The following is a 22,163-nucleotide window of genomic DNA, read 5'->3' as shown; positions in this document are numbered from 1 at the left end:
ATTCGACCCATTGAAAAGGGGATCTGTTCTATTACGAGAATGAAAAATTGAAAAACATCTACATGGCTATTTTGTCGCTATGAACAGAACATGTCAGGGAGGGGGAGAAAATGGTTCCTAACCAAGGGAAGAGGGAGGGAGGGTTTATGGTGAATCTGGTTTCAATGTTTTTTATGAGTCCAGATATGGAGAGAGGGTTTGTGCCTCGGGTGAATAAGGTTTCATACTTTCATTGACATCTCTTTCAATGGTGGAATTGGTGGTGGTGTCTATCCAATTGGAGAAGCATCATTCAGAGTCCGCTGTGGAGCTTCAATTTGTTGTCTTCCAGTCACCGTTGTCTCAATTCTAAACCTAAAAAGGGCTTTTCTGTCAATTTAACCATATTAACCAAGAAAATATATTTTATTTTTATTATATAAAAAATTAAAATATTTGAATTACCTGTTGCATCAGGTGAAATCTATGGGTGTAATTTTACACTACTTTTTAAAAGGTGCACATTAGGTGTCACCTATTTTTGTAATGATGAAAATGAAATTCAAATTCCCGTGTAATTTTGAAATACAGTAGTAATAAACTACTACTAAACCCTACTCTGTTTCCGAGCAACTATTTATCCAACGCCGAACGAAGAAGCACTTCAGCAAACCGGTGAACATGGAGAACGACCATGTCGAGTCTCCGGAAACAGGCTCGGCACCGGTTCAGCGAACCACAGAGGAACTCATCGCAAGGGCCATAGCTCCTGTCAAGAAGGACTTCCTCTGTCCTCCTCCGGTTCGAGCTCCTCCGCCTCCTTCAGACGCCGGCGGCGACGACAAGGCCCCTCCTGTCATCAAGGAGAAGAAGTCTAAGCGCCAGTTCAAACGCGAACGTCTTCAGGAACAGAAGTCAGCACAAAACCTGTGTTCGCAAATTGCCAAGACAGGTGATGTTACTTCATGTCCGTTCAAAGACAAGTGTCGCTTCAGCCATGATTTGGAGGCATTCAAAGCACAGGTACTTAGCTCCTACTCATTTTTATTTATTGATTCTCTAACTTGTGTGGAGTGAATTGTTTGTTTCATTTCAATTTTCAAATCTAATTGTTTTGCAGAAACCACCTGATCTTGAGGGAGAATGTCCTTTCGTTAAAGCTGAAGGCTCTTGCCCTTATGGGCTAGGCTGTAGATTTTCAGGTACGCATCAACAGGGTATGCCCTCTGCTAATTTGAATGGTGACAGGAGGAAAAGTTCTGAGATGAATGGTTTTAGCAAAGATGTTCAAAAGCTTTTGTGGAAAAATAAGATGGCCTTCCCCAAAGCTGAGGCCAACCTCAAACGTCTTGGCCTCTTGGTATGTTGTTTTTTCTCTTCTTTTTGCTGCTTCTTCCTCTTACTTAGTGTGTGTTTGGATCAGCTTTAGCAACATTTGTTTTGAACAAAATTGATTCTACTAAAATTGCGTATGGTAAATGTGAGCTAAAATGACATGGATTTTGTAGTGTAATGTTATGAACTTCAGTTGTATAATCTCAGAATGGTTATGTTTAACGTAGAAGTAACTATTTGTTGTGGCAAGTGGAATTGGTTATGTAGAATTTATTCTACTCTACTGGTGCACACAAACATCATTTCAATGGGTTAGAATTGATTTTGACCAAGAAGAATTAATTGTGGTTTCCAAACATGCTTGTAGAAAATCATCCTATAAAAGGTGAAGATTTTACCAGCTGTAGGGGAACGAATTAAGGTTTTTATTATTCAGCTGGTTTTGAAGCAAACCACACTTGTAAGGTGCCTTTGTGAAGTATTTACAGTTTTTTTTACACATTCAAAGAATAAAGACTAATTAGTGATGGCTTTACTGAAATACTAGGTACAACATGCCTTTAGTAGTATCCCTTTATGTTCTTGGCTCTTCTTTAAATCTGGATTTTCAAATTTTTTCTCTCCACTCCATTTTGATTAATCAAACTTTCCTTTTCTTTTCTCGAATCTTTGCAGGGACTCTCAAAGTCAAAGGGAAATGCCTTGCGAAATAAAGATAGTGGTGACACTAGTTCAAATAAATGTGTTCAATCTGACGACAATGGCTCTTGCGCGGTTACATCTGACTTGGGCTCCAAGTTAGAATGCTCTGCAGAAGTCGATAAAGATGGCGACTTTGATGGAAAACTTGAATCTGGTGTAATTTGTCCACAGAAGAGAAGAAAAACTGCAGAAGATGATGGTGCTGGGGAAATTGAAAATGAAGGTCATAAATTCATCTTTGACTTAAGTAATTATACTTATGATTGATATATTCTTTTTCCTTCATGTCTAGTGTAACTTAGCTTCATACTGCTGAAATAGATGTCAGAGTTTCTGAGCAAGTTACTGAAAGCTGCATAAAATCTGAACCAGATGCAGGAAATGATGATATTACCCCAGAAACCGATCTAAGCCTTAAGTTACACTTGCGTGAAAAGAAGCTTATTGATTTCAGAGAGAAGTTGTATCTTGCACCCTTGACCACTGTTGGAAATCTCCCTTTCCGGAGGGTTTGCAAAGTATTGGGAGCTGATGTAACATGTGGTGAAATGGCAATGTGCACAAATCTTTTGCAGGTACATGCCTGGTTTTATGCTTGTTGATTTCGTTCTTTAATCCTGTGCATGATGTGTATTCTTTCTGTAGTTTTATCCTGGTATACTGGCTACTGTGCTTCTAGCTTGTTAAAGTTCGAGTAGTGGTTGATCTATTAAACTTTGATAATTGATATAATATGATATATATTTCAGGCAGCTCCCATATAGACTTGTTCGGCATCTGTCCTTTTCTCACCATAATTAATTGATCCAGTCTAGTTGGCTTATATCCCCTAAAAATTGACAATCTTGCATTGAAGAGATGCTTCAAATCATGAAAACCTTAACTTAAGAACCGATAATTTTGTGTCCTTGCTTAGAACAGTTATGGGCTGAAATCTATCACCAATAATGTAACTTGTTTATTTTTCTTCTCCTGTCCTTTTTTATCCTGCACAACCCTGTCTCCATCATTTTTGTAGTCTTAGAATTTTTTATTCTGCACAATTCTATCATCTTTTTTGTAGTTTTTCTTTAATGCTGAAGCTGTATTTTCATACCTTTCATCATGGGTATAGGGTCAAGCTTCAGAATGGGCATTGCTGAGACGTCATTCATCTGAAGATTTATTTGGTGTACAAATCTGTGGGGGATATCCAGAATCTGTGGCACACACAGTTGAACTAATAGAAAAGGAATGTACCGTAGACTTTATTGATGTGAATATGGGTTGCCCTATTGACATTGTTGTGAATAAGGGTGCTGGATCAGCTCTTCTTACAAAACCAATGCGGATTAAAAATATTGTAGAAGTAGCTTCAGGAACCGCAGATAAACCAATAACTGTGAAGGTATTTTTGCCATGCTAAACACTATTCATTTGGACACTGACAACTTCCTCCCTTTCCTCTGTTCAGTGGCTCTGAATTTTTTTTTCATGCTGGACCAAGTCCTGTGAGCTTTTCTCAAGATGTTTACACCCCCGTTTCTCCATTATAACAGGTGCGGACAGCTTATTATGAAGGGAAAAATCGCGTTGATTCTCTGATAGCAGACATTAGCTCTTGGGGGGCTAGTGCAGTGACAATACACAGTAGGTCACGTCAACAACGCTATAGCAAGCTTGCTGACTGGAACTACGTTTACCAGTGTGTCAGGAAGGCCCCTAATACTTTGCAAGTAGTGGGGAATGGAGATGTTTATTCATTTGAAGACTGGAATAATCACAGAACTGAATGCCCTGAACTTGCAACATGCATGATTGCGCGTGGTGCCCTGATTAAAGTAAGTATCACCTTGGTTCACATGACCATATTATCTCACTGAGTATAATATCTTATGCTAGCTGTATTCATTGGGAACATTATGCTTGCCTGACCTGGACAAATCTTTTTTTTTTTTTTACTTTGAATCATGTCAACTAATGACTGTGTTATGCAGCCTTGGTTATTTACAGAGATCAAGGAACAGAGACATTGGGACATTAGTTCTGGTGAGAGACTAAATATTCTCAAAGATTTTGTGCATTTTGGCCTTGAACACTGGGGTTCTGACACAAAAGGTATGGTTTACTGCAAATGTTTGAGAGAGTTCATGCAAATAGCTTATAGCCTACCTAAAAGTTGTTTTGTGCTAATTTTCATAAACTGTTCAGATTAGCTTATGATTAAGAACTCAGGCTATTTCAATAAGTTTCTCAAATGAACTTATGAATAAACGCATATGTGATAAGCGCTTATTTCCATGAATGCTTAATCGACTTGTTTACCCAAACGCACCCTGAATGTGCCTATTTTCTCTTTTGTTTTCACTATGTTGTGGACTTCTTATTTTATATATTGCGTTATAGGTGTGGAGACAACCAGGCGGTTCTTGTTGGAATGGCTTAGCTACACTTGTAGGTATATACCTGTTGGTCTTTTGGATGTGATTCCGCAACGAATAAACTGGCGCCCACCATCTTACTTTGGGCGTGATGAGCTTGAAACAGTGATGGCCTCAGAGTCTGCAGCAGACTGGGTATGCGCAACCCTTCTATTTCTTTAGAATTGTGAATGGACATTAAAAAATGCCGATAGACCGCAGTATATGAAATCATTTTCTGGAATATACCATGGCTATAAATTTAATGTAGTATATTAACCTGAGTTCTTTTTTCCTATTAAAAATATATATTATAGCATACCAGTTCTAAATTACGCTAAAGAATGTTTATATTTTTATTTTCATACACAGATAAGAATATCAGAGATGTTACTAGGCAAGGTTCCAGATGGCTTTACATTTGCACCAAAGCACAAATCAAATGCTTACGATAGAGCTGAAAATGGTTAATTTTGGAGTTTGTTTTCAACGCTGATATTGATGACAGTCTTTCTCTTCTCAACTGAAGAGACATCTATGAGTATTTGATACCTTTGCTGAAGATACATCTGTGAGCATTCTTTACGCTTTGTTTCAATTGCGGGAGTTGTTCATCACTGACCTTGACTTTTCAACCCATATATTCATGGATAGCTCCACTCGGATGCTAAGAAACAAACATTTGATAATCATTGAAATTTGAAATGTAAGCAATCATTTATTCTAGAGTATTGCTAACTTGCATGCTTGGATCAATTTGAAATTTTCTATATTTCCTAAGTTGTCCATGACTTCAAAGATGTCTTTCTTTTTTCCGCTTAAAGACATTATTTTCTTATTTTGATCCAGTTGTAATTTCATCTGCCGTTTAAAGAAAGCTTTCGAAACGTGACATTACATCCATTTTAATGATGAAGGGCCCATGTGTGTTTATAATATATATTGACATTGCTATGTTAGACCCAAAAAAGACATTGATGTTATTATAGCATAATATTTTCATGGATCGCGGGTGGTTACTGGTAACATTGAAAGAACAATCCATCGCCAATTGCAACAAAACCAATCAATTAGTCAGTAGTCGAGTTTAATTCTAATATTAAAAAGTCTTGTCTTGTACTTAGACCAAAAATAATAAATAAGAGCAATACTATTTATTGGCCTTTAGGCTTTATGTTCTTGATGTTCCTCCTTTAGAATGTAGGGAGTTCTTTTCCATGGGTTTTTTGGGAGCTTCTTTTCCTAGATTTGTCATCATGTGCTTTTTCGGCCTTCTAACCCTCCATTACCAATACAAAAGTTGCAGGAAATGCAAGAATTACTGATATGTCAAAGTTAAATGTGTTTTTTTACAGAAATCCGAAGAGTAACCAGTGATATAAGTATCTCTTCATGTGTTTCTTATACTAACATTTAGTATTTTCCGTGAAGTACATCATACTTTCACATCTTAGTATTCTTAAAGCTGGTACATAATTTTATACTAAACAAAAGGGACAAAATCTTGGGTTCATAAATAAATAATCCCCCCACTTGTCTGAATTCTAAGTAAGAAACAATTGGTACTGAGCATTAGCCTCCAGAATCCAAATTTCTGGATTAGAGTAAGCAAACTTTTTGTACTTAGATTATACCGTTTGACATCTATCTGCCAAGCACCCACTTTATCTTGTAAGTTACTCCATACCTTCTTGTAAGTTACTCCATACCTTATATGGGATTCCTGTACTGCAAAATCTCAAATAGACAAATCGGACAATTATTAGATACTAGCAATCTTCACCTCTTTCTGATTTCGGTTTGCTTGAACCAAACTCTCATCAATAGATTCCAAACTCCCATTTAAGCCATTATCCACTAAGTTACCAACACTCTTGACTTCAAGTTCAGTAGGTTCAACAGGATACCTCCCGGAGAAGCAAGCATAACAGAAATTAGGAGAGTCATCTTCTCCCAACAATTTCTTCAAGCAATCAAGTGGAAGAAAAGCGAGTGAATCTGATCCAATAAACTCCCGTATTTCATCCACACTCATTCTATTTGAAATCAATTCCTCTGAACTTGGAGTGTCCACCCCATAATAACATGATCCGATAATTGGTGGACATGCAATCCTCATGTGAACTTCTTTTGCACCTGCTTCCTTGATCAGCCTCACAATTTTGGAAGATGTGGTTCCCCTCACAATAGAGTCATCCACAACCACAACCCTCTTGCCTTCAAGCACAGCTTTTACCGGTGAGAGCTTCAACTTCACACCAAGGTCCCTAATCTTCTGTGACGGCTCAATGAAAGTCCTCCCCACATAGTGAGACCTGATAGCATAGAATATAATTTAAGTATAAGTGAAACTATATCTCTATTCAGATCAAGATACTATATATCTCTGTAATTAGGATTATATTATCAAATTTAATAATATATGTTGACTTAAATCAGTTTTCATATGTTCCTTATTAGAATAAATAAGAGTTAGCAAAAGATTGAGTCTCAGCGCAATAGTAAAGTTTTTGTCATGTGATTTTGCAGCCGCAGGTCCAAGGTGTATAATTAATCCTTGCAAAAATGTAAAGGTAAGACCGACTTGGACCTCTCACATAGCGGTATAATTTCATATCATCACCTGATCAACCCCTGCTGAAAAGGAACCCCTGCTTTTGCAGCATAACCAAGTGCAGCAACCACACCAGAATCCGGAACTGCAATCACAACATCACACTCAACAGGGCTCTCAGTGGCAAGAATTTCCCCAAACAACCTGCGAGATTCATACACAGATTTCCCAAAAACAACAGAACTTGGGAGTGAAAAGTAAATATGCTCAAAGATACACTGCTTCGGCTCTGGATGAGACACAAGGCAGAGAGATTGAAGACCATTTTTATCCACCACCAAAACCTCACCAGGGTACACCTCCCTCTCGTACTCTGCTTCAATCAAATCAAGAGCACACGTCTCAGAGGCGAAAACAACAGCACCATTACTCCTTTTCCCCATAACCAATGGTCGAAAACCAAAAGGGTCCCTCACAGCAACAAGCTTATCCTCTGTAACAAACACAAAAGAGTAAGCCCCTTTAAGCTTCTCGCAGGCATCAACGATTCTCAATATGAATGGTCTCTGCTTTGACGTAGCAATGAGGTGAAGCACAACCTCTGTATCAGAACTAGTGTTGAAAATGGAGCCGTTTTCTTCAAGTTTTTCCCTTAAGCTTCGGTAATTGACTAAGTTACCATTATGTGCAACACCAACAGAGCCAAAACGGTACCCTGCAACAAAAGGCTGCACGTTTTTCAGCATGGATTGGCCTGCGGTTGAGTAACGTACATGGCCAATAGCCAGAGTTCCGGGCAATTGATCAAGCTTGGCCTCGGTGAAGACGTCGGCGACGAGGCCAACACCGGTTACTGATTGGAAGATTTTGTTGTTGTGCACGGTGACGATGCCGGCGCCCTCCTGGCCGCGGTGCTGGAGGGCGTGGAGGGCGAGGTAGCAGAGACGAGAGGCCTCTGGGTCGCCGTAGATACCCACCACGCCGCACTCTTCACGGGGCTTTTGGTCTTCGTCGTCGTTGCAGAGAGGTTCTGGGAATGTGGTGTTGTGGTTTTTGCATGGTGATGGGTAAGGGGGTTTGTGGGCATGGGAAAGAGTTGTTGGATTGGGAAACGAGGTGGGGTTGTGGAGGGTTTTGTTGCCAGGAAAACAAGGTGTGTTGGTGAAGGGTTTGGATTTGGAGAAGGAGGAGGAGGAGGAGGACAGGGTAGAGAAATTTGACGCAGCCATGTTTGCTTGTATTGTAACTCAACAAAGGAAGATGAATGAATGAATCCCAATGCACACTTGCTTCTTTCTAGGTTGGTTTAGTTGCTAGTTTGGTGGGACATATATGATTCCATTTCAGGTTTTCATCCTAAAGATTCTCTCTTTTTTTTTCATTTTCATTTTCATATATTTTTTTTTTTTGACTTATTACATATTTTACTTTTGTTATATTTTCTTCTTATTTTTCTTTTCTTTTCATTTCATTTCCACTTATATGAAAGTGTGAATGAAACTCAATTCTTCTTTAAATTTTAAGGGAGCAGAGAGCGGGTGAGAGAGACCGAAGAAGTCACCACAAGAGGGTGGAGCCATGTGGTCGCCGAACGTTAGGGCTTGGTAAAGATGAAGAAAAAAAGGGAGAGAGAAGTGAAATATCTTTAGGGACTAAAATTGGTGCAAATAGTCTAGGTGGACATCCCTATTCTAAGTAGGCTCAATACTAGTGTCTAAGAAAAAATTGGTAACCAAAGTGATATAAATTGTATTTTTTGAGGTTGAGTCCAAATATTTCACATAATGGAGAGAGAAATAGAGATTATCTTCCAAATAGTCACTTCACCTTGAGAGAATCTAATCCTAGTTGGTTCTCCAGAATATGAAACAGTGAAACACCATCTATATTTGGAATCTCCTTGACTTCTGACTTCGTATCCGAATCCCAATTTTTTGAGGTTGAGACTTGAGAGCAACTCTTCATGTGGATTGGAATGGAATTTTTAACGCTGCACCTTTTTTCCCCTCATATTTTCTCTGTTTTCCATCCTTGCCACACGTTAAGACATGCTTCTTATGAATATAGAGTTAACACAAATGTAATGATTTTATGTTTTTTAAAGTATTAATGGAAGGTAAATTCTGTGGTACCCATAAAATATTTTGGATATGGTACCCGCATTGAGTTATTTAATAGATGATTATTATATTTTTTTAGGTAAATTTTACATTTTCGCATTTCACTTTCCTATTCAATTAATTTCATCTCATGAAATTTGTTTTTTAATGAAAAATGATTTAGTTGTAGAGAAGAACGATTATGGTTAAGATGCGCTTAAAATAACCATGATTGACGGATGAACAAAGCCTAAAAAAACACAACCTACAAATCTCATGTCTCTATGAATGAAATGTTGCATCACTACGATAAAATAACATCAAAATTATAACTTGTACATGCTTCTTTATGATTGAATTATCTCATTTTGGGTACCATACCTTGATTTGGGTTAAGGTACTATAGCAAACACCTCAATGGAAATATTAAAATTTATCACATTAAATTTAACTTAGTTAAGAATTTTTTTTTTGAAACTGTTGTTTAATAGATATCATTTGGGCATCTTTGGTTGCGTTAGGAATTTCTTTGACTAACTTTCCATCATTCATTTATTTCAATTCTCTGTTCACCCTACATAAAAATTCAAGAGAAATAAATACTCCATTAAGTGAGAGCTATAACTATTGGTTCCTATGCAAATCGTATTCTTCTTACCCCTTCAGTCAATAAGCAAGTGCATGCACGACAAGTATGGAATTGGAACCAAGCTAGCTGCTTCAAGTCATTCGCTAATGAGATTCTTTTATATCCATACCCAAATTTCAATTGAAGAGAGATATTAATAAGTCAGTGATAACCAGGTGCGGACCCATGTTGAACTGAGGGGGTTCAATTGAACCCCCTGAAAAAAAAATTTCCTACTTACCCCCCTAGAGTGATTTTTTTTTGAACCCCCTGAAATTTGAAAATTGCACCCAGGTCCCAGGCCCCACTCCCCAATCAACACTCAGTCACTCATTCCTCACTCCTCTCTCTCTTCCTCACGCACTCACTCTCTCACGGTCTCAACTCTCACCTCATTCACTCACGAATCACCACCGATCCAGACCACCACCGATCCACCACTTGACCACCGGCCACCAGCCCACCACAACGGTACCACCACACCAGGCCCCAGCCACCACCACCGATCCGATTCAGGGTTCACTTTTTTCTCTCTCTCTCACGCACTCATCATTCATCAACGCTGCAACCCACCAGGCGGCAGCCACCAACGCCACCAGTCCACCACCACCGCCCACCGGCGGCCGCCAACGCACCACTACTCTCTCTCAAGATGCTGCTGTTGAAGACTTGAAGCTTGAAGGTTAGTTAGGAATTGGAAACCCCCAAATTGAAAAACCCCAAATTGAAAACCTAAACCCCCAAATTGAAATGTGAAGTGAAGGGAAATTGAAAACCCCAATTAGTTGTCAATTGCTGAATTTGCAGAGCTTCTGTTGTATGTTTGGGGTAATATTGAAATTCATAGGTTAATCAAATGGAAAGCAAGCAATGGAAATTTTTACTGTTGATAATCTTGCTCTTCCTTGACGAGTTTAAAAATTTGAGTTGTCTATGTTCCTGGGGTTTGTTTGAACTTGAAGCAGATATCCTGCATTATCTTTTTACCACTAAAAGAAAATCCTTAGACTGAGACCTTGGTCATATTCTGATTGAAAATGTAAGGGATGGAGTATTTCACTTGATTTTTTTCGTCTATGAAGTTGGCAAGAATCTTGTTTACTTGCGGTTTATTAGCAGCAGCATATTTCTCACTTTACAAATTATCATTTCCTCACAAAACATTCCAGTCATTTTCAATTTTACATGAGAGTAATTGGTTTGATTTAGTAATTAGTTTGAGATTGGAATGTGAAGGGAAATGTTTTCAGATTGCTCAAGTCTGTCATGAATGATTTGCATATAACTTCATGTAATCTAATTTAAGTCTACTCTATCTTGTGAAGGTCATGGATAAATTTGAACCCCCTGACCCCGGGGTCCTGGATCCGCCACTGGTGATAACATAAGATTCGACATCAAAATAAGTAAAAGGCTGTTAGGTTTCACACCAACGTGCCAAACGTCCTCAAAACAGAAATACCTTACTTTTCAAAAAACAGAATTGGTCTGGACCAATCAGATTTTTTTTTTAAGGGTTAAGGGTCATATTAGTCCTTGTGTTTGTAAAAACGTTTGATTTTGGTCCCTCAGTCAAAAAACCGCCAGTAATTGTATTATAAACCGCCAGTAACGGTAAAAAAAACCGCCACTAATTGTCATTTTTTGGCTAAGGGACCAAAATCAAACACTTTTACAAACACAAGGACTAATATGACCCTTAACCCTTTTTTTAAATAGTCATATCAATTCATTTTAGTGGTGGATAATGGGTGAAATCCTTTCTCTTAATTATGCCTTGTGTCTCAATTTACAAATAAAGGTTGAAAAGAAATTCTCATGCATTTATTTTTGACCTTAAATTCTCATGCATTGATATATATCAATTAAATGAAATATTTTCTTTTTAATATTTTAAATATAATTTTAATTTATATTTCGAGTTAATACAATCTTATTCTACTAAAAATCAATTTAGTATCATCAGTCCCTCTAGGATAGCTTAAATGGTAGGAGCTGAGGGACATATGAGTTGGGTAGGGGGAGGTCTAAGGATCAATTTCTGGCCGGTGCAATTTATCTTTCTGATGTACCAAAAAAATTTAGTATCATCAAATTTATTTGAGCATATAACCAAATAAAAGAATTAAATTCAAGTACGAAACGAGCAAAACCCTTTTTTCTTTCAGTGAAACCTATTCTACTTTTTTCTTGGTCAACAAACCTATTCTACTTAAATATATTGATCCACTCTAAAGAATCACTAGGACTTTTTTTTTATACATTGAATCACTAGGGTAGTTGGGCCCAAAAGAGTTTGGGCTATCACGTGCAGATGAATTAGAAAAAGTGGGATCCATAACAAATAAGAAAAGGTAAGTAGATAAAAAAACATCCACATCATAAAAAATTACTGATGAAGCTTCCTTTTTTTTTATTGACAAAAATGAAGAAGAATCTTCCCTCCACTGCAACCACCACATCCACCTCCACAATCGCCGCTGCCACAACCACCACGTTGTTGCCACCACCATCATCGTTGTAAGACCCGACTTTAGGACATATTATTTTAATAGTATATTAAATAATATTCTGTGAATTGCTTGTGCTATATGTGATATTATGCCTTTTAAAAGCGTGATTAATTGTTAGAAGCAATATTAAGTCTTAGAAACCTCTAGACGTTGATGTGCGCGACGATACGAGCATTTTGACTGTAATATTGCTAGGGTTCTACGACAGCGACTTTTAGGTCAAAATCGGCCCGACAGGAGCGATGAGTTGGCGAATCGAGTCGACGAGGACGATTTCGTGGGCCACACCTTATGGGGAGGTTCTGGGCATGATTTTAAGAATATTCTATGAGGGAATATTCCTTACTTTGGTTTTTGAAGGTTTTATTTAAATAAAATGAGTTTTTATTTAAATAAAATGCATTTAAATAATTTTAACCTATGGTTTAATATCAAAATTAATTCTGAAAATATTTTTGAGGTATTATGGAGCTGATGCACGAATTATTGGAGCCAAAATTATTGATAAGGGTTTTTTATTTTAAATTTGAAGTTTTGATGCATTTAGGAGAGAAATGGTGCATTTAATGCCTTAATTATTTTGGGGGTTTTTATATAAATTATTATTTTAAATATTTTTTGGAGAAAATTTGAGCATGGAGAGTGTGTTGGGCGGCCAAGGCTTGTGGAGGAAGGAAAATGAGACTTTTGCAAGTAATTTCCTTTTCTAGCTAGGTTTTATGAAGGAGAGATATTAGAGATTTTAATTCTTTGACTTTTAATTAATGGGGGATTGATTTCTGAACTTTTAAAACCTCCCTGGATCTTTTCACATCTGATTTAAAACCCTTTGGATTCAGATTTATATATTCTAAAAGATTAAGGATTTATATGATGGTTTTAAAAGGGATTTAATTAGGAAATAAGCCAAATTTTGAGGACCGAATCAAGGAAGGTTGGAAGAGTCTAGAAACACTAAAATGGGCTGGAAATTTCGTGGGTTTGGGCTTCTTCTTGGGGAGAAAGAAAAGCATTTAATGCTTGGCTCTCACCCCTCACTATAAATAGAGCCTTTCCCCCTATCATTTCTTCACACCAAGAGCTCTCATCTCCTCTGCATTTGCGTGAGCTCTCTTTTTCTCTCTTGTCTTTCTTTTATTTTTCTTGTTCTTAGGTTAGTTTAGTTTCTAAGCCTTGAGCAAGGTCATTCTCAATATGCTCTGTGGTTGCAGCTTAAGCTGATATGCCAAATCCAGAAGAGAATGATTTTAATCAAGTTGCTTAGAAATGTTTATCTATTTGAGGGTTTTCTTAAAGAAGTTCTTGATGTTCTTATTTTGTTCTTATAACCTTCAAAGAAAGGATTTTATAAAGGAGGTTTTGATCTTGGAAGGATTGAAACTATGCGAAAATTATGTTTTTCTTCGAAAGTTCTTCAAGTGTTCTTATGATCTTCAAGCAAAATGTTTAAGAAAAGAATGTTTGATCTTATGAAAGAAATGATTTTGGATTTTCAAGGTTTTTTGGGGGGAATTTCGTGATCAACATGGGGATGGGCTTATGATCGATTCGATTGTCCGATTAGTAACGTTACTCTGTCCGTTCGTTGGTAGGAAATTTCCAAGTGTAGATCTAGCTTCAAGGAGCAACCCGAGACTTCTAGGAAAGCGTACCTTTGAGGTAAGGGCACTTCGGCTATGATTGATTGTGATTGTTAGAAAGCATGATACTAGGGCTATCGATGATATATGTGCTAGATATGTTATATGGTGATAATGCAATAAATGTTAGATAGTATTATTATGAACATGCCTATATGCCTAGGGTGTTAGCTACATTTATTGATATGCATGCAAGTTACCATGTTATGATATTTTGTTCATATGAGATGAAAGTGATAGGCTTAGAGCCTAGTGATGATGACTGACTTGCATGACATGCATTGTGGACCAAGTGACCTGGACTGGGCTTGGTTGGTCACGACTAGTGACCTGGACTGGGCTAGTCGATGGTGACATTCAGGGGAGGCCCTGAATAAGGACAAACGTGAAATGACAGTGCGTTGGAGAGGTCCAACCCCGATCATCAAGCTGTTGGGCAGCGGTGTGTTGGAGGTGTCCAACCCCGATCGTGGAGTCGTGTTCGTCCTGCCTTTCCATGAGGGATTGACTTATGGATATCCAAAGCGTCTGCATGCATATGCACGAGCATTGACTGACAATAACTTAGAGCTATGAGATAGACCCCCATACTTGTGCAACTTAGAGCTTGATATAGTTCCCCTATTTGTGAATGTTAGCTTAGAGAAGAACTTGTGATTGATAGGGTAGTATACCCTACTTATGATATGTGTGTGTTAGAAGTTGACCCTTGCTTGTTTGCTGTTTGTTGTTTGGGGCGCTTAACGCCTAGACAACAAGCATGCGTGTGATCAGTCGAGATGCGGCCATGCACCTGCTTGATGTGGACGACGGCAAGGCTCGAGACGTCGACCGCGCGACCGATGGTTCAACTATGGGACTGGCGAGAGCAGAGGATGCGAGACGATATGATGCGAGCGTTGGAGGCCTTGGAGGGCACGCGGCCTATGAGTCGGGTATTGAGTGGGGATGGTTCAACTATGGGACTGGCGAGAGCAGAGGATGCGAGACGATATGATGCGAGCGTTGGAGGCCTTGGAGGGCACGCGGCCTATGAGTCGGGTATTGAGTGGGATAATTGAGTCTGTACTGGGGGTGAGGTCGAGTGTTGTTTTAGGGCTCGATACCTACTTAAAGCCATCGTGTATGTGGATGAGCTTAAGTAAGGTTGAAAGCATTAGTTTCCTTTATTGAGTCTTGATGTAATAAAAAGCCTTGGTCTATTAAATAAAATGAAGTTTATTCAGCATTTATTCTATCTTTTATTTACAGTCATTAAAAGGTTTTATTTCGACAAAAATTTACTCACGTTTTTGGAAAAAGTTACTAAAGTGACCCTCGAGAAATCGGGGCGTTACAATCGTCACGACCACCAGGTAACATTCTCCTCCACCACCACACCTTCACCGTCACCATAACCTCCTCCACTGTCGCCGCCACCACCACCTGTGTTGGCACCACCGCCTGTACTACCACCTCCACTAGCTTCACCACCCATTGCCACCACCGTCACCACCACCTCCATGGCAGCCACCACCAACACCACTACTTCCACCTCCACCATCAACGCCGACTCCACTGCAACCACCACCACAATCGTCACCGCCACAACCACCACATTTGTGCCCTAACAATCATCATCACGACCACCTGGTAGCATCCTCCCTCCACCACCACACCTTCACCGCCACCACAACTACCTCCATCGTCACCACCACTGCCACCAACATTGGCACCACCACCTGCACTACCACCTCCACTGACGTCACCACCCCCACCACCAACACTGCCATTGTCGCCACCTTTACCACCACTACCACCCTCCACCCCCACAATCACCATTCCACTAGGTAACATTGTATTCTACCACCACTGCTACCTGGCCCTCCATTATTACTTCGCCGCTGCCTTTCATTGTTGTGAGTTCATAAAGTTGATAATTGTTGTAATTATTGTGGATTTACAAAATTGACAACTTTTTTAAAACTAAAAACCTCAAAAAACAAAAACTGGATTTATAAAACCGAAAACTAGTTTTGGTTTTTAAAAATTTCGAAACATAAAACCAAAAACCACTCAGAACGGGACCTTAAGGTCTATGACTAGTATGTTACCTATTTTTTTTTTTTGATAAGCCAAATGAATATATTGAATGAAGTACAAGGGGTACTTCAACCCAATACAAAGAGGAAGAAAGATAAAGTAGTAAGAAAGAAGCAAAAAACAGTGAAAAAACATGTCAGGAATAAACCCCTCCTCCTTGAAAGCACAGCATAATAAAATATGCCTCATTAAAACCTTCCCAGGAAAACCCCCTTGGGAAAAACCTGGAAAAGGAAAAAGAGTACATATTTTAGAAGGCCATAACAATACCTCCAAGGAGAAATTACAAAACCCACTCACTAATTGAAACTGAATGAAAATAAATCCATAGCACTACCACCCGAAGCTAGTTTAGCAGTACAGCTTCAACTATATCAAGCAAAGATTCCTTTACACCAACAAAGCAGCTAGTAAAAACAAGGCATGGTATCAATCCCCCAACAAATCAACCTAGCTCCACCATAATATAGCAACAGCTCCAAGCCTAAGAATATTAAGCCAGTAACAGTACCAAAAAGACAAGGGATTCAAGCAATATCAAACGTCCCCACAGAATAGCAGTCACAAAGCTGTAATACAACAAATATGATTCAGAATCCAATCTGAAGAAGAGGCCTGGAAATTCCTCCCCTTAGCTTTAAGCCATAGCCAAACTTTAAATTGTATCAGTTCTGTAATTTTTTCAACGTCCACCACACCACCTTCAAAAATTGCTTTGTTACGATAAAACCATAAAGAGGATATTGCAGCAATCCACAGCAGAGTTGATACACATTTCATATTCTTCCCTGCCCCTAAGATGAAACCAAAATGGAGAAAGTGAGCTCTGACATTCATCGGTAAAACAGTACTTACCCCAAGCCATCTACATAATTTCATCCAAACCTTCCAAGCTATTGAGCAGGAGAAAAAGAGGTGAGATACTGATTCATCCTCCAATAGACACAATCCACATGAGATCCCAGAATTAGTCGGGATGGCATTTCTTCTAACCAATTCAACTTTAGTTTGCACTTTATTAAGGAGGACCCTCCAAGCAAGTGCTCTCGAATTAGAGGGCGCTTTAGCTCGCCACAGATTATTAAAGAGACTCCCTTCGTCCTCCAGGACATCCCCTTGAAGTACTTCATATGCTGACTTCACAGAGTAGGAGCCAGAGCCCTCTTTTATCCAAGCCCATGAATCGCCCTGCCCCATTTTAGGAGAGAAGCTTCTAAGTAGTCTTTTAAGCTCATCAACCCGCTGTAATTCTCTGTCAAACAGATTTCTTGTCCATGAAAAACGCCAGTGCCAGACCCCATCCCTCCACTCCCCCATATCAAAGACTGAAGCATTCTTTTGGGAAGAAAGAATATACAACCTCTGAAAATTGTCCTTTAAGACACCCGTTCCCCACCAATCCTCTTGCCAAAATAATGCAGATTTTCCATCCCCTATCCTCCTACTAACAGCCTCATCAAACCACCTCCCATTAATAGGACCCGAACAAACAGACATCAAATCTTTCCACCAACAGGAGTCCTTATGAGAAACCCCTCCATTGTACTTAGTATTCAGAATTCGGCACCAAAGGCTATCTTTTCCCATCATCATTCGCCACTTCCATTTACCAAGTAAAGCCCAATTAAAAAGTCTCCAATCTCTGATGCCTAAACCACCTTCACTCACTGGCCTACATACTTTTTCCCATCTCACCCATGCAATTTTATCCTCACCTTCAGAACCTCCCCAGAGAAATCTTCTCAAAATACTATTGCATTTAGCAATAATCCCAGAAGGCATCTTAAAAAAAGACAAATAACCTTCTCAATTTTCCGAGACTGAATAACCTTCTCAATTTTCAATTCTATGGTTAACCTTTCATAATGGAAACAATACTACTTATATTATCTGCCTACTCTCCACGCTACGTCGTTCCTGAAGACTAGCAAAATTATTGGGTCATGTCAATGGCTTTAGGAGTTAATTGCTTTTCAATCTGCCAAGGTTCCTAACAGGTAAGATCTAGGCGTAGTCTTTCCTTCACTTACCTGTCTTTCAAACCATTCTTTCTTCGCACGAGACAAAGGGACTTTTGTTTTCTTACATCATGTTATAAACATCAAGTATGAGTGAGTTGATCTCTATATCATTCCTACTTTTTCTATTTATCATAACAGATTAGTTCCTCTATCAATCGATTTGAAACCGTTCTCTAAACTCTTTTCCTTATTATCACACTATCAATTAGAGTTGAAAGTGAGGAAGACTCCCATAGTGCCAGCAAGGAGTTAAATGTGACACCATCATAAGAAATAAAATATTTTATAACATTAAATCTAATAAAATGTTAGAATTAATAAACTAATACTAATAAAAGAGAAATTAAGTGAAACTTGATATTTCTAGCCCAGTCCATCAGTTAAGACTTATACCAGTCTCTCATACATGCGCTTAGAAACACTTTCCTACCATCTGCTTCATGTTGTGAAAGTCTTTAATTATGATGCATTATACTAGGTGACAATTAGAAAACATGTATAAATATTTCAATTGTGAAACTATTCAGTTCGATCAGCAATAAAAAACAAATGTTGAAATTAGATAAATATCCATCTGAATATATGAATTTGGTATTATTTTGTTAAAAATAATAGATGGAAAGTGTTTCCTTTCACCATTTTAACATCAACCTCAACGCTAGCGCTAAAGAGCGCTTTTCTTATAGTGTACACGATTTATATAAGAGGAAGGAATTCTTGCGAGTCGTGAGGGCTAAAGAGTACTACACCATTCTGTTCATAGTCTTTGACATGGATATATAAGTGTGTGGAATCAAATACAACTCATAAGCAATAAAAATGACTCTTTAATTAATTATCCTTACATTATATATAGTCAACTAAATTACAAGTCACCATACAGTGAGAGTTTAACAAATAGATAATAACTATAGTGGGCAAATCAGTCAAGCCTAAATAACCTGCTAACAATGTAAATTGCTTCATTTCATGGCTGTAGTCCCAATGCATATATGTAGATAAGTAGATTGCTAACAAGAGATTGTTTCAATTTTGTGGCGCCCCTCCTTTTTCTTCTGTTATTTCCAATTATCACTCCCTCTTTTCTTTCTCTCTAATACAGACTAACAGACTAACAATCAGGATCTTCATCGCCGTGAAATACTTTGTTACGGAAAGATCGCCTTGCTTCAAGCTGTAAATCTCTTCTTGAAGCTCAGAAATTCGGAAAAGATCCGCTTGTGAGAAGCGTTCCTTCAACTCTTTCCAAACATCGATCGCCTTTTCACGCCACAGGATCGATTGCGCGATTTCAACGTTCATGGAACGGATCATCCAGCCAAGAACCATCGTATTGCATCGTTGCCAGAAAGGATGAATCGCATGATCCTCTGCGGGTTCAGGCAGCGATCCATCCACCAAACCGAGTTTGTTCTTCGTCAACAAACTCATCCTCATCGATCTGGACCAACTGTGATAATTGCTCTCAGATAACGGAGGTGAAACGAGAATCATCGATGGATTCTCGTTGGGATGCACGTAGAGTGGACAAGAAGTGACCAAGACATCTTCAACTGTGTAAGGATAAGGAGTTGCCATGGCTGCCATAGCCAGATCTGGTTGCGAGAACGAAGAAGCTTCAAGAAACGCTCAGGGGAATCTCGAGGTTGAAGAAGCTTCGCGAACCAGAATAGGAAAAGGAAAAAATCAGAGTGCACAACAGAGCTCTCTCTAAGAGAGCTCTGATACCATATTGAGAATTGAGAGAATTGATGAATTGTTATTCAGTAAAGTGAAAAATGAAATTGGTAATATACATCAATTGCAATCTTGCTTTAAATACACACTCTATTAGTGTTAAAACTACTGCTAACAAACTAATAACTAACTGAACTACCTCTAACAAACTAGTAACAAACTAGTAACTAATCTAACTGCCTAACAAACTATTGTTAGTCTGTATTACTCTCAATTTTTCCCCCCTTTGGCCGGTGAAACTCTGCATGCAGGTTAAAGCTAGAGTACACCTTTAATTTGAACTTAGCTTTTAATTGAAAATTCTGATAAGTCTATTATTGGTATATTACTGACTTGATGCTACTGTTAAACACTTAATAAACTTCATATATAATATAGGCTGGAACTCCATCTAATTTATCATAATTATCAAAAAGATAGTATTACATTAAAAAAGAGAGGCTAAACTGCACCTCAATATCAGTTAGCCTCTATTATTATTAACTCGCTTCTTCTACATACACATATAGTCTCATTGTCATTACATGACATATATAGCAAAAACATTGAGTTTAATTTATTTAAGTAGTGCCTAATGTGAAGGTGATCGAAGAGATCAGATGAAATTCATAGCCAAAGTGCTCCTGCTTTCTTGAGCATTGGGATCAAGGAGCGGTTAAGGTGAAGGCTCATGACTTGATTGGCTCCACCAACAAGCTCGCCACCAATGAAGACGGTGGGCACAGAAGGAGAGCACCCAAGCTGCCTAGAAAGAGCTTGCTCAATGTCTCTGCCTCTTGGAATCTCATCAAGTTCATAAACTGCAGGGTTCACTCCAAAGTCACAGAAAAGGGTCTTGATGCTGTGGCTCATGCAGCACGAACTCTTGCTGAAGATCACCACTGGCCTCTCTGATACCATCTTTGTCACCCTCTCCATTACTTCAAATTAAATGGCTTGAAGTTGAACAATATTACAGATTTGGAAGCAGAATTGAGAAGAAAAGCAGGTATGTTGTTATAAGCAAAGTGAGGAATGTGTTGGTGTGATTGATATGTCCAAATGTGACATGCTTATATAAGCATTTGATGTGGTGGATTGGCACCGGTAAGCAAAGAAAAAGGATAGAGTGTCATGCATGTGGCTAAGAGAAAGGAGAAAAAGTGGAGAATCGTTGAGATTTTTGGGGCGGTTTCGAAAATTTGTTTGATGATTTGGTGAAAGCGATCGATTGATCAAATTAGTCTTCTTTTTATTTTTTGTCCAATCCATGCATGCATACGGAAATTAAACGAATTGTCGAGTCCTTGGTACGGTCTAGCTTTCAACATTGTTCCTTTTGTTTCACGTGCTGTTATATATTTGATTCTCATGATCATTAGTGCCAAATCAACTATATATTTTCAATATTGAAATAGTGCAAAAATTCAACAAACATTTCAATATTTTCTTTACATTCCTTTTTACATGTATCACATCGATTAATTTTTTTTCTCTTTTCTTTTTTTATCATTCTAGTTGTGTGTTAAATTTGTGCACGATACAAATATCTACAAATCATTTTTTAAATTTTTGTGTTTTATTTTTATACGATTGCATTAAAATTCTAAGACTTTAATTTCTGCCTTATCTATCTTTGAGGCATCTGCTTCGTTGGGAAGAAAAGTTGAATATTATCCAATTGGGACCTCTTTTTTGCTACTCACATTCGCATCCAATTCTAGAAAGGGAAATATGATCAAAGCTAGCTGTTCATCAGGAGTTGTAAGGAAAAAAATATTATTTCTCACAACTATATACAAAAGTAATAATAGTTTATGATAATGCTTTAATTTTGTTGGGTTATCTAAATCACCCATAAACATAATTTAACCTTAACCAAGCGGACCAATAAAATTATTTATTAAAATAAAAACATAAATTATAAAATTTCTAACCTACTAATATTAGATTTTTATACTTCTAATAACAGTTTTCAACAAATTTTAGCATATAACAATACGTAAAATTGTTAGAACCTTTTTAAACACATATTGTGGGTGACCCATATTGTGACTAGTTAAAAATATTCTGAGAAATGTCTAGATAATCCCTTTTTTCTTTCTTGTCACTAAGTAAAGGAATCTTGCCTTGGTGAGTGATGTTCTCGGCCAAAACTAGGAGCGTTTCACTTTTACATATGCCCTAGTATAGTCCTGTGTTTGTCTAGTCTAACGTGGCGCCACGTTTTGTTTTCTTGCGATAGTAACTTGATCCACATCCAAAATCCAACAAAAATAGGTGCAAATATGGGCACACCACATGTATAGAGGGTTCCTCTTCCCTACAGATTTAAGGAAGGTACTTTAATTGGCCGGCTCTATGTAGAAGCCAAGGGCCACTTATTGTTGTTGGTTCTTCTAAACGAACGTAACGTGCATGCATTTAGAGAGTTGACAACAGTATTTCCATGCATGCATGCACTCATACATGTACAACAAAGTTATTGGCATGCA

At 38.2% G+C, this 22,163-nt stretch overlaps 3 protein-coding genes and 2 long non-coding RNA genes across 6 annotated transcripts; 3 read left to right on the top strand and 2 right to left on the bottom strand.

The window, feature by feature from the left end:
• The first annotated feature begins 596 nt into the window (after positions 1 to 596).
• LOC130729103 (tRNA-dihydrouridine(47) synthase [NAD(P)(+)]-like) lies at positions 597 to 5,195 on the top strand. Of its 2 annotated transcripts, none has more exons than XM_057580734.1 (9): positions 597 to 1,002; positions 1,100 to 1,339; positions 1,990 to 2,239; positions 2,338 to 2,591; positions 3,131 to 3,403; positions 3,555 to 3,836; positions 3,993 to 4,113; positions 4,402 to 4,571; positions 4,788 to 5,195. In XM_057580734.1, the coding sequence occupies exons 1-9, from the start codon at positions 661 to 663 to the stop codon at positions 4,884 to 4,886; spliced, it is 2,031 nt and encodes a 676-aa protein (XP_057436717.1). In that variant the 5' UTR covers positions 597 to 660; the 3' UTR covers positions 4,887 to 5,195. The 2 variants fall into 2 exon arrangements, with proteins under 2 accessions (XP_057436717.1, XP_057436718.1); XM_057580735.1 differs by having other exon boundaries at positions 598 to 1,002; positions 2,389 to 2,591.
• A 451-nt stretch (positions 5,196 to 5,646) lies between these two features.
• Positions 5,647 to 8,767, bottom strand: LOC130729105 (amidophosphoribosyltransferase, chloroplastic-like). The gene is made up of 2 exons (XM_057580736.1): positions 7,039 to 8,767; positions 5,647 to 6,730 (listed from the first exon to the last, which is right to left on the bottom strand). Exons 1-2 carry the CDS (start codon positions 8,196 to 8,198, stop codon positions 6,178 to 6,180), a joined length of 1,713 nt encoding a protein of 570 aa, XP_057436719.1. The 5' UTR covers positions 8,199 to 8,767; the 3' UTR covers positions 5,647 to 6,177.
• Positions 8,768 to 9,693: 926 nt separating this feature from the next.
• LOC130729106 (uncharacterized) lies at positions 9,694 to 11,530 on the top strand. The gene is made up of 2 exons (XR_009015868.1): positions 9,694 to 10,378; positions 11,022 to 11,530. It is a non-coding gene; the product is annotated as an uncharacterized LOC130729106 (long non-coding RNA).
• Positions 11,531 to 13,287: 1,757 nt separating this feature from the next.
• On the top strand, positions 13,288 to 15,071 carry LOC130729107 (uncharacterized). Its single transcript, XR_009015869.1, has 3 exons — positions 13,288 to 13,312; positions 13,802 to 13,868; positions 14,601 to 15,071. It is a non-coding gene; the product is annotated as an uncharacterized LOC130729107 (long non-coding RNA).
• A 5,040-nt stretch (positions 15,072 to 20,111) lies between these two features.
• Positions 20,112 to 20,734, bottom strand: LOC130729102 (monothiol glutaredoxin-S2-like). The gene has a single exon (XM_057580733.1). It carries the CDS (start codon positions 20,605 to 20,607, stop codon positions 20,296 to 20,298), a length of 312 nt encoding a protein of 103 aa, XP_057436716.1. The 5' UTR covers positions 20,608 to 20,734; the 3' UTR covers positions 20,112 to 20,295.
• Positions 20,735 to 22,163: the final 1,429 nt, after the last annotated feature.

This window comes from Lotus japonicus, chromosome 1 (genome assembly GCF_012489685.1).
Source record: "Lotus japonicus ecotype B-129 chromosome 1, LjGifu_v1.2".
NCBI classification, from domain to species: Eukaryota; Viridiplantae; Streptophyta; class Magnoliopsida; order Fabales; family Fabaceae; genus Lotus; species Lotus japonicus.
The sequence above is the reverse complement of the archived record's forward strand: the minus strand, read 5'-3'. Positions and strand labels throughout refer to the sequence as shown.